At 33.1% G+C, this 12,875-nt stretch overlaps 2 protein-coding genes across 6 annotated transcripts in view; one reads left to right on the top strand and one right to left on the bottom strand.

Annotated features, from left to right (window-relative positions):
• Positions 1–5,132, top strand: part of LOC117119751 (UPF0160 protein MYG1, mitochondrial-like) — a 6,310-nt gene extending 1,178 nt beyond the window's left edge. The window contains exons 2-8 of the mRNA XM_033264619.1: positions 80–256; positions 768–873; positions 1,786–2,013; positions 2,610–2,688; positions 3,212–3,334; positions 3,970–4,151; positions 4,622–5,132. Coding sequence (XP_033120510.1) covers positions 80–256; positions 768–873; positions 1,786–2,013; positions 2,610–2,688; positions 3,212–3,334; positions 3,970–4,151; positions 4,622–4,787 — 1,061 coding nt within the window. The 3' untranslated portion in view covers positions 4,788–5,132. The remainder of the gene's footprint in view (positions 1–79; positions 257–767; positions 874–1,785; positions 2,014–2,609; positions 2,689–3,211; positions 3,335–3,969; positions 4,152–4,621) is intronic.
• A 5,285-nt stretch (positions 5,133–10,417) lies between these two features.
• LOC117119757 (adhesion G protein-coupled receptor L3-like) overlaps positions 10,418–12,875 on the bottom strand; it is a 64,049-nt gene continuing 61,591 nt past the window's right edge. For 4 of the 5 annotated variants that reach the window (XM_033264629.1, XM_033264628.1, XM_033264630.1 and 1 more), the window contains 2 exons: positions 12,387–12,431; positions 10,418–10,630 (listed from right to left, as the gene is read on the bottom strand). In XM_033264629.1, coding sequence (XP_033120520.1) covers positions 10,438–10,630; positions 12,387–12,431 — 238 coding nt within the window. In that variant the 3' untranslated portion in view covers positions 10,418–10,437. The remainder of the gene's footprint in view (positions 10,631–12,386; positions 12,432–12,875) is intronic. The other variant, XM_033264631.1, reaches the window with a different exon arrangement.

The following is a 12,875-nucleotide window of genomic DNA, read 5'->3' as shown; positions in this document are numbered from 1 at the left end:
ATTAGTACAGCAGACTTTGCATTAAATTACTACGTGTATATATGTCTACATCACTAGATGCTATTATTTTTTTTTTTAGGCACCGTTAATTTGTGTACCAAGAAATTCAGCATTTCATCCAAATTATTAGCCATGGAAAATCCTGCAAAGAAAATCTGCCCAGTAAAGAAAATAGGCACTCATAATGGAACGTTCCATTGTGATGAAGTGTTGGCATGCTTTATGCTTAAACAGCTCCCCCAGTACAAAGATGCAGGTAAGATTATATTTTGAATTTTTACAAATTCATGTCTAGTTTCTAACTTTTGCATTATTTTTTGAATAAATTCCATGCTTTGTATAAACTCCCCATTCCCTCCAATATGTTCCCCTCCATAGCCTCATTTAAATAAATGCCTCCCTCGAGTAAACACCCAGTGCCTCTAAATGACTGTAAACAAAACCAATGGAATTGGAAGCAGTATCACTTTCAACACATTATATTTTAATGTTCTACTCTAGTAGAATTGCGTTTTTGCTAACCTGGTGGGGATTAATAAGATTTTATAATCATGCAATAAAACATTTTGATGGTAATTATCTGTTGTAGGTCCACATTTACAGTGAAATTAAGTGGCATTTATTTTAGTATATAATATCCATTTACAATACCTAAAAAATAGATGCCTCACTTGAATAAATCCCAAAGCACCCCCTTCTGAACAATAAATTGCCTGGGCCGTTTATTCAAATAGATATTGTGTTTTATTACAATGTTTTATTCCCAGAAATTGTTAGAACTCGGGATAAGGTTGTATTGGATGAGTGCGATATAGTGGTAGATGTAGGAGGTGTGTACGATCCATCTAACCACAGATATGATCATCATCAAAGGTAAGGTATTTACAGGTGAGAAAAATCATCCTCATCCTCACCTGACATGCTCTCACATGTACTTCATTGCAACAACCAATCCGATTTAAGAAACACTTTTTGCAGTTTTGGAATAAAAGAACTGGTCCTCTGTTAGCTTCACATTTCAGTTTTCCCTTCACCCAAATTAATTAAGGAAAATTTATAAGCTTAAGGCATGCCATCCTAAAACCAGCATGCAGTTGCTACGTTAAACTGAGTAATGTGGCAGTGTTGTATACTTTAGTACAACGAAGCCATAATATTTTTATTTATAACTTTAGTCGAAGTCGATTTTAATAAATGACCCATCATTTTAAAGTTCCTAATGTGGAAAATATGAATATATTTAAAAGTCAATTGGCAATTGGCCAATTGTTGCTGGTTTTGGATGGCATGGCCTATATGTGAAATTCTTAAAATGATAGGTTTATTTGCAATATAGATCAGTAATTTTGATTAATTGATTTTGTATATTTATTTCGTTTTGTTTAAGGAAGCCCAATTTATTTCGTTTTCTTAAGAAAGCCCTGGCAGTATTATAACCCATCATTTTAGAGCTTATAATGAAAATATGAAAAGTCAATTTTCATTTTTTGACAATTGTTGCTGGTTTTTGGGATGGTTCCCATAGGTTTATTTGCAATTGCAATACAGTTGCTGTATAAGTAATTTTGATTAATTAATTTTATATATTTATTTTATTTTCTTTAAGGTAAGCCCACTCAATATATAATAGTTTGAGCAATTTTATATTTTTTGTTTACTTACATGAAATGCCAAAAAAAAAAAAAAATATCTGATTTTCAATTTCAGGTATAAGCCCAAGTCTTGATTTGCCCTACTTTTTACGAAAAATTGTATGACATTCAAAATTACATCTTTTTCCAACAGGTCGTTCACATCCACTATGAATTCTATTCTCCCAAGCAAACCATGGACGACAAAATTAAGCAGTGCTGGTCTTGTGTATTGTCATTTTGGAGAAGATGTGGTAGCCGAAGTACTGGGGTTAAGTAAGGAAAATGCCAGAGTGGCTGCTATCTATGACAAAATCTATGAGAATTTCATGGAAGAGATTGATGCTATTGATAATGGTGTGTCTGCTTGCCAAGAACCAAAGTAAGGACTCAAAAGGTTACAAAAATTGACGTACCGTATTGGCCGTATTTGACTTGTCATTCTTCCTTAAGCCATGCCTGCCTGCGCAGTGGTAAAATCCTACTTAATGAAGATGACTAGTTGAATAGAAAACTGGTAAATACTCAGCAATACTAAATGGCTGCATAGTTACTGCGATGCACGCTAACATAATCAAGATTGCATCGGCTTGTGGCAGTATGGGTTTTTTGTAAAAAAATGTTTTCATGCATTTTTTAAAATTCTGTTAGCTTACAATTATTTTTTGAGTTTATGTATGTAAATATTATAACACTTATTTTCTGAAGTTTAATCTAAATTATATTAATGTAAATGTTGTATCTAAATTGACTAATCGGCCCTGTTTCTTTTGGTCACGTGGATAACATATTGCAAATTAATACACTTTGGTTTACGTTAATTTGCATTGTCTATTTTACGAAACAGCCGAATGAAAATGATGCTCAATGAAAAATCGTTGTCAACGACATGAACTAGTAAAATTCGGCTGTTGTAATATCAGTATTAATATGAGGCCTAATAATTGACTTTTTGTGCTATTTTTATTATTTAAACAGATATATTATTCATACTGGCTTGAGTTCAAGGGTCAAACACCTTAATCCCAATTGGAACAGCAAAGATCAAGATACAGAGGTAAATTATTCAAATTCATCATTCAATCTCACTTTATTTTATATATAGGAATGAAATAAAATGTTTGAGGCCTAAAAAAATTGTTTGTGTGCCTCCTCACTTGAACCTAATTCACTGAAAAAAATAGGGGCGGCAAAACAAAAAAAACTTAAAAAAAAGTTTTTTTATAGCTTTTTTAATAATAATCAAATTTGTATATTATTTGAATTGAGAAAACAAAAATTATATAGAAAAAAATGCATGATAATAATACACTAACAAGCTGAACAATAATTTATGTAACTTATTTACAAAGTCCACTTTAAACATTTTTGTAAGACTTGGTATGAACAAGTTCTCGTGTCTATTTTGTTTTCTTCAATAAGTTTAAATTCTAATTAGAGTTACCGTACAGTATGTCTAATAATTAAAATTATCTTTTCATTGTCTAATGATCTTGTGTGACATTTACATTATATAAAAAATTACAAAAATTTCCACCTCTTTATATCAATGATTCTTTTTTATTAATTTTACAAATCAGTGTAGATTCAAGAAAGCCATGGAGTTGACGGGATCTGAGTTTGTTGAGCGGGTGAAATACTACAACGACTGCTGGTGGCCGGCAAGAGAAATTGTGGAGGAAGCGATCAACGGTAGATTTGATGTAAGCACAAGTAATTATTGGTTGTGGGCCCATATTAAATGACAAATTATATTGACATTGTCATTAATTCTGAACTTACTAATTGGCTGACAGGCAACACATGATACCTTTGATATACTGTGCAGATACCATGGAGGCATAAGTATACTGGATACAAACAAGATGCCTAGAATCATCTATGTGTTTTCACATTGGTTTTGTTTTATATGCACATTATTATATTTTTCTTAGAATACGTTTGCACCTTTGTTCATTGATTATACTGTTATGAGGTGACCAAATGAGACATATAAATAAATCAATAATTCAATCAATCAGTCATTCAATCAAACATGTTCAGTCAATCAATAAATCAAGCAATCATTCATTTAATCAATTAATGTATTAATTAGTTGAATTCCCAATTATATTTTTATGTAAGATATATAGCATGGAGGGCTGCAATAAGCAGTACCAACAACAAAGCAATCCTCAGTTGTGCATCCATTTTATTCTGTGTTGTTTGGTCATTACCGGGAAATTTAATATTTTTTTTTTCCGAAAAGGTATATGATAACACATGCAAAAGCCTATCTAGTTGTAAATATAGAGAAATTTTAACCACTACTACTATATTGGTGTTTTGCAATTCTCAGGTTGATGCAAGTGGTGAGCTGATTGAATTCACTCAAGGTGGTTGTCCTTGGAAAGAACACCTGTATGCATTAGAGGAGACACTAAACATAGAAACACCAATAAAGTATGCCCTCTATACAGATCAGAATGGAAAATATCGTGTGCAATGCGTGTCAGTATCAAGCACGTCGTTTGAAAATCGGTAAGTAAGCCTGTCTACCTGGGACCTTAATCCGCCTCTAACACTGGCACTGCCACTGGTTGCACTTGATTTGCAGGATTGCCAGAATTCAATGACCAGTTCGGTGCACCCTTTGCCACCGTTACTATATTTATTGTTATTGCTGTTGTTTTTTCTACTGCTGTTGTTGATGATGATCACTGGGGAATTCAAAGAGTGGCCAACCCGTCCGGGGCCCTTAAATTTTAATTTAAAAAAAAATAATGGGAAAAAAAAATTGTATTAAAATTTAAGCATGAGAGTGCCATTTCTGGCCATCTAGAGTTGCCATAATCATAAAATTTCCATGATGGGGCTGAGGTGGATAGATCCTCCATTTGTGAAAATGCTTCCCAGGGCCCCATCTATTACGTATTCCTGGATCCGCTACTGATGATGATAAATTTCTTGTAAATGAGTCGTTGAATATTTTTCATATTCTTTTTGTTCAGACTTTCACTACCTGAGAAATGGAGAGGTGTCCGAGATGAGGAGCTATCCACACTCTCTGATATTCCTGGCTGTATATTTGTGCATGCTTCTGGGTTTATTGGAGGTAATGAAACAAGGGAGGGTGCACTTGCAATGGCTAGAAAATCCTTGGAAATTGCTAAGTAAAATCTAATTTGTAACATTTGAATGAAAAAAATTAACTTGTTCAAATGACAACACTCACTGGGATATATACATGATTTATGTAATATCTAAAATTTCAACAAAAAACAATTGAACCACTTGTAAGCAGCCACCCGCGAACCAAGGGAAGGTGGTCTCTTACTATAAGTGATCTCTTATTAGAAGTTGTTATTTACAAGAGTACACACCACATGTGTAAATGTGACATGTAAAAATAATCAAATATAGCAGCATATGCAAAAACAGGCTTTTCTAATCGCCTCCATGTGAAGTTGTGTTTGCCAGTACCCCAGATGAATTTAATTTTTATGACCAAAAGTGGTCGTGTTCACATATTGCTGTTGTTTTTTCTACTGCTGTTGTTGATGATGATCACTGGGGAATTCAAAGAGTGGCCAACCCGTCCGGGGCCCTTAAATTTTAATTTAAAAAAAAATAATGGGAAAAAAAAATTGTATTAAAATTTAAGCATGAGAGTGCCATTTCTGGCCATCTAGAGTTGCCATAATCATAAAATTTCCATGATGGGGCTGAGGTGGATAGATCCTCCATTTGTGAAAATGCTTCCCAGGGCCCCATCTATTACGTATTCCTGGATCCACCACTGATGATGATAAATTTCTTGTAAATGAGTCGTTGAATATTTTTCATATTCTTTTTGTTCAGACTTTCACTACCTGAGAAATGGAGAGGTGTCCGAGATGAGGAGCTATCCACACTCTCTGATATTCCTGGCTGTATATTTGTGCATGCTTCTGGGTTTATTGGAGGTAATGAAACAAGGGAGGGTGCACTTGCAATGGCTAGAAAATCCTTGGAAATTGCTAAGTAAAATCTAATTTGTAACATTTGAATGAAAAAAATTAACTTGTTCAAATGACAACACTCACTGGGATATATACATGATTTATGTAATATCTAAAATTTCAACAAAAAACAATTGAACCACTTGTAAGCAGCCACCCGCGAACCAAGGGAAGGTGGTCTCTTACTATAAGTGATCTCTTATTAGAAGTTGTTATTTACAAGAGTACACACCACATGTGTAAATGTGACATGTAAAAATAATCAAATATAGCAGCATATGCAATAACAGGCTTTTCTAATCGCCTCCATGTAAAGTTGTGTTTGCCAGTACCCCAGATGAATTAAATTTTTATGACCAAAAGTGGTCGTGTTCACATACGAGAGGTTGGCGCTTACAAGATGCAGTGACTAAATGGGAAACAGAAAGTGGTCGCTTAAAAGAGATGGTCATCAAGGAGAAGTGGTGACATACGAAAGGTGGTCGCACAATGTTTATATATCCTGTATTTATATATTGTATCGTATACACACATGTTTATCTCAAGTAGTTAAACAAAATTATTGTCATGGCAAAAGGCCAACAATAAAATTGTTACTACACTCCTGGGAGAACTATTGTCAAATATAGGGGGTGGGGAAAGATGCGCCCGCTCCCACCTTCCCCAGCAGTAACCAAAAATTATGTGTAAAATCATTTACTGTATACTGATATGGTAGATTAATATGATTGGAACTCGGGAGACACAGACCCTTGGACACGCACAATAGGTAAGGGAATACCCCCTACCCACCCTCCCTCAAACAATACAATAGATCCCGCCACTCTGAGACAATAGGGTGCTTTCAATTTGTGCAATGACGTATTCCAACTGACGTCCTGTGTTCTCTGCAAATGTAGATTTGGCCAAATTGCGTTCCAGAATCTACTAGAAGAGGTGACCTTAACGTTCTCGCATGCGCAGATGACTTTTATTGATGCCATTGCGTTCTAGTCCTACTCTCGTCATGCAATCGAAAGCTCCCTGATAAATCCTTGATTGCCACTTGAGACTTCGTGGCGCGGGAGAAATACTAGATCCCCTGTTTTTTAGCTTATTCCCGATTCACACAAGACGAAATGTTTCACAGGTGTATGCTAAATGTTAGAGACCTCCCGAGACCTTCTTACTGAAATCACGCTCGTTTTCACACAAGGGCATTACAAACTTGCTGAAAGACAGTGAAGATAACGCAACACCACAGTTGAAGAAAACCTTCACTTTGTAAGTATCTACACAAATTTATGCTAAATATCTTGTGTTACAGGCCTCTGCTATGTTTGTATTACACAGCACAGCTCATGTGCTACTGTCACATTACACAGATGAGCCTTCTCCCATCCCAGACGTGATGTACCACAGGATACTTGCTAATGTTTCCTTAGCGCAAGCATTTTGTGTAAGATTTTGTCTTGTGTGTATCAGTCTGAGCATTCAAAAGCTGCAGGCTTGATTCCAGTTGCCTACCATCAATCATCTTTGTAAAATTAATTTTGTAAAGAATTTATTTTTTGTTAGAATCCCAATGAATATATCGTAAAATAAGCCAATAAAAAGAATGGAGAGGAATGGTTCAGTGATGTTTTTTTTTATATTTTAGAAGTGTTTATTATAAGTGTTTATAAACAGATACAGAACTCTTTAATTAAAATAGCATTCATGACACACTTTACTAAGAAAGGTATCCGTTCAACAATTCGAGGTTCATATCAAATAAGGCTGTCTTTGACTCATAGCTTGGCTGTCATGTTTTGACATCTCTCATGTTTCTGAGCTGAGCGATTCCCTTGTGTTTAATTATTCTCCTGTTACTTGACCATTGTTTAATAAAACTGTCTAACCACAGTTAATTTTCTTTGACCGAGCTCTGCATGATTTTCGCCTGAGTTTTCTCTTCCAGAATATTCATTTTTCAAATGATCTCAAGATCCCTTACAAGTGTGTTCTGCTAAATTTGCATTGGGCTTTTCACCTTTTCATTTAACTAAAGTTGTATCTATAATTATACTCATATTTTACTAACTATTCAATAATTATATGCTAATTATGTACCAGAATTAGCTTTTTCTTAGTTCACTGTAATAGTATGAAATTGTATATTATATATATACTGTATATATATATATATATATATATATATATATATACAGTATATTACATATAATGCATACATACATAGATTAATGTATACTACTACATACAACTTTGAATGATACAGATAAAACTTTAAAACCATTGTATACATTGACATAACTGGTTAAGCTATTAAAGTAGTATTAAAGTATTCTTTGTATACAGTTAGGTATACAGTTAATACTCATATTAATACCCCAGAGTTGGATAAACATTGAAAGTTTGTGTTAGCCAGTCCTGATTGTTTCTTCAAACACCCTATCATTTTTTTTGAATATCTATCTGTACAATATATCAAATATTTGTTTTACTTGTCTTTAAGCAAAAGACCATATTATAAGAAAAAAATAAATATATCAATGACCAAGATTTTTTAAATATAATTATGGTTATGCATTTAGAAATATGTATTCTATTGACATAAATATACAACTAACATAAACCTATTTATATGTATTTATCAGTTGATAATAATTACATAGAGATATTTGCAAATTTGTCCAACAACATATTGATATAATTAATTTTACACTATACATAATAAAACATTAAATAAGTTTATATCATTTACAGTTTGAGACCGATACTTATAAATTTCCATCAAAATAACTTTGTTATACTTAAATGTTTTAAAAAGTCTACAATTACATTTGATTTAATATTTTTTGTACATTTCATGTATAAGCATTCCAAAGGATCCACATCCATATCTTGCGTGGGCCCAAGGCTGGGCACACACATCATCGGCCGACGAATCCATCTCTACTTTCGGTGACCGTTGTACAACGTAACATTGTCTGCTGATTTTCGTTGAGAGTCTGATTAGCCGCAGGTACAATGTGGACATCATTAAGTGGGCATGTTGCTAAACTATGAATTGCACTGCAATGCATGTGTCATAGCTCATGATAATAACATTTTAAACAGCAATACCGGATAAATTTTGGGGTTGAAAAATGATGCATAAACACAATACATTTCATTTGTTAAAATCAAAGAATAACCAGCTGCTTTAATCAGTACTTGTGACGTCAGGAGGTGTAGAAACTAACAAATTGATTTGTCTACAATGACCGCATCCTCATCCACTGCTGACAGTGCATGACAGGCTGCGTGAAGTGTGTTACACAAAGCCTTGTTCACGTGACCGGTATCAGGGTTACAGTAGGGCCTATATTGGTACATTTTTGAATCTTGACAACAGGGAGTATGATGTACGAAACAGGGAGTTTGATGTACGAATTTTATCGTAGTGGGATTGCAGTTGACGAATGCATTATTAGTATTTCTGTTCTAGGATTCCTGAATTTAATAAATATGTGTCACAAATGAGCTGCTTTTTGACAGTAGAGTGGACATCCGACGAGGGAATCATGATACATTCGAAAGCTTCGCTCATAATGTAGTTTTAAAAGCTCTCTACAGAGCAACATTTTGACATCTTATTTGCTTTTTGTTATTAGCTGTTGTTGCCTTTTGCTCTTGTGGTTTTTTATCATTAAACATTTTGTTGTTGTTTCCACGCGTTGTTGATTTTCACACAAATTCCTTACCGTCTGTCCTGCCCTCTGTGGATTTAAGTGGCATGGTAGGGCCAGTGGTGCTGCTTGTCGATCGGCTTCCCTTCTTCATCTATAAAAGAATCAAATGTATTAAATTTAATACATTTTAATTACAGAATTTTTACCTCATGGAGGATACAGCAAAAAATTTAGGTATGTTGGTCATCATCCTCACTACTATTTAGTGTTACTGCACTATTAATTAAAAATTATTATTATTATCAATAATTTCTTAAAGTGTTTATTTTTTAGGGTACAATGAATTCAGTATCTTGAAATTCATATGTTGCAAACAAACTGCATGTATTAAGTTGATATGATTATGCATAAAATATGTTAATGTAATTGGCCCTAATAAGCGTGCTGATGACAGATCTATAAATATATTACATGCTAGGAAAATGAGTCAAATCAAGCATAATGTACTAATTTTTTTTTTTTTTTTTTTTTTATTTGTCTTCTTTTTTGTAAAAAATTGTTTAATCAAATTAATATGTTGGCTAGATTTTTTTTGTGTTTGCAACTTAACTTTTTTGTTGGAAAACCTTTTTTTTTTAAATATTGATACATCATTTGCAAGTTATTTTCCAGATACATATATAGTATTGTTAGACGTTTTTTGCATGGACCATTAGTATAAAATATAAAGTGGTAATTTAAATTATTTTCTTGTTAAAATGGTTTGTAAATGAGCAACCAGAACTGTTTTTATATGTTTTTGATTCTATTGGAATTTATTTGATATATATACATTAATCAATTATTGGAGGTTTTTCATTTGATACCACTGATGGTATAATTTTAAGCATGCCACTTAAAACACGCACAAGTTTTGCACATGCTCCATGCTACCGTAGTCAGTGGCAGTATCAAGTTTTGGGCATACACGTGCATACACCAACATCTGTCTCTTATACACATCTAGATGTGTACACATACATGGTGCAGCACTCTTCAGATAAAATAGTCTAATCTATATATATATATATATATGTATATTGTTAAATGATTGAAACATTGCTTGAATAGAGGAACAAATTACGATAAAATCCTTGTAAGTTGGCTGCAAGAATACTTATATAAAGGGTACAGTTAATAAGAATCACAAGTTCTTACCTCTGTGTTGAACACGCAGTAAACAAGGAAAATTGATAACCCTTGTAGTGAGTTGAAGATGACAAATAGGTATTGGAAAATTATAGTGTTGTCATTTACGGATAGAATGCCGAACAACCACGTCAAACCAAGAATAGGTAGCAAAATGAATGCTCCTTTGGCTGCAGTACTATAAAGAGGAAACAAAATAATTATTGGTAAATATTTAATGTACTTCAGCAGTTTTCATCAGCTATAAACTGCCATTACAAGTTTATTATATTTAATATTAAATACGACTATGCCTTATCTACATTATGTTGTGAAAATGGTATTTGGTTTTGGTGGGTATTGAGGCCTAGTATTCTTACCAGACTATGCAATTGCCTTCCAGTTGCTCTAGCTGAGCAATGAGTGGCACTTTATATAGTATATCGGCCAACACACATATTATTATTATTATTATTATTATTATTATTATTATTATTATTATTATTATTATTATTATTATTATTTTTATTATCACTGTCATCATTATTGTTATTTATAATAATGATGATCATAGTATAGTATTAATGATAATGCTGATTTGATTATTATTATTATTGGTATGCTATTACCGTATTTATTCCAATAAACGATCCGGGACGTTTATTGTTGAGAAGGATTTTTGAGGGGTATTTATTCGAGGGTGGCGTTTATTTTGTTGTGTGTAAAGTGGATACATACTCAAATGAACTCCATTTAATTTCACTGTAAATGTGCAACTAAACACATAGTTACCGTCAAAATGCGTTATTGGCCGTTGATGTATAAAGACATATTGATGTATAAAGACGTAGTGATCCCAACCAAATTAGAACAAAAAAATCAACTGGAATAGAACATTAATAGAATGTATTGAGAATGATGTTGCTTCCATTAGATTTGTTTAAAATCATTTAGAGGTGAGTTTATTCGAGGGAATCGTTTATTCGCTGATAGGGTGTTTATTTGAGGTGCGTTTATTCAAAACGGGACGTTTATTCGAATAAATACGGTATTGTAATTATAATTATCATCATTATTATTGATATGATTATTTTTGATATTAATATTATAACAGTATATTATTTTTATCATCATTATCATTTGTGTACTTGTAAACATGTAAAGATATTCTTAGTAACATCATAATAATAGCTTATACCATTAAATGAGGGCAAAGGGGTAAAGTTCACATTCACATTGTTAGGATATTGAAGTGTTAGATAGTAAATATGAAACGACATTGACGATTCTATGCACAAAACAAAGTGCCAATTTCACAAGGCGAATCATAAACATTGATGGACTTTGCAATTCACATCAAAATTTTAAAAGACAAATATCAGTATTTATTGCATTTTTAACGCATTAGCGTTATCCCATTAGCAATTTGTATTATGTGTACATTCAGTAGTAAACAGGCTTGTCTGGGTTTTTAAAAACGAAAAATTACAGATAGGAAAATACGAACTATCGAACATAAAAGTGCTTTAAAAAAATGTGCCTTGGGTGACATTTTATACAACAGGCAAAGCAATATACATTGATTATTATACGAAAAAGCCCTCGTGTTGCGTTCACGCAACCGTGATTGCGACGTGTAAGGTCTGAAAACGCGTTCCAGTGCTGTCAACGAATCATAAATACGTGACAGCACTTGATTGAACCTGTCATGTCGTCGACACGGACGCATTGGCTGCCAGTAAATTAAACAGATAAATGGAAACCGAAACGGAAGGAACCCATACACATGCATAACGAAATCAATCTGACAATTCCAAGCAGAGGTTTATGATAGGTTAGTCATATAACTTCACAAAAGTCATATAGTCCATAGTACAGGAGAGGAAAAATGCATGTGAAATAAAAGGATGGATGATGAAGACGAGCATCACAACCCAATCACTTGAAATTCTTACGTTGTAGCTTTATAAGATACATTAGTTGGTTTTGTTTGCTTTGTCCTGGTAAAACAACGGTAAGCATTGAGGTAAATATTATTATTCATTTAACAACATTTCAAATCGACTTCTGACCGTTATCGTGAGTTACAGATTCCCGGATTATGTGTAATTTGTAAATAAGTTCAGCTGAACATTGTTGAAGTTTTTTTTTTCTTTGGTTGTTTTAATCTTTGGATGAAATAGTGTTTAACAAAAAGTTATGTTTTATAATAAATTATGTTTTACTTTTTGGAGGTTATTTGAAATAAATTGAAATTGAAAACATCGAACTTGTTGCTATTAAAAATTATAGGACAGTTTTGGTCCCTCATCAGGGCTAGTATTTTAGGTTAAGAAAAATAATGGGGGTCCATCACCACACCCTTTCCGTTCCACCTTCACCTGTCCTTTCTTTTTTTTTTTCGAAATGATGGACTTTCTTCCGTCCATAGATAGTCCCCCTGC

Source organism: Anneissia japonica, unplaced genomic scaffold (assembly GCF_011630105.1).
Source record: "Anneissia japonica isolate Jap-2015-1 unplaced genomic scaffold, ASM1163010v1 scaffold11151_len745516_cov174, whole genome shotgun sequence".
NCBI classification, from domain to species: Eukaryota; Metazoa; Echinodermata; class Crinoidea; order Comatulida; family Comatulidae; genus Anneissia; species Anneissia japonica.
The sequence above is the reverse complement of the archived record's forward strand: the minus strand, read 5'-3'. Positions and strand labels throughout refer to the sequence as shown.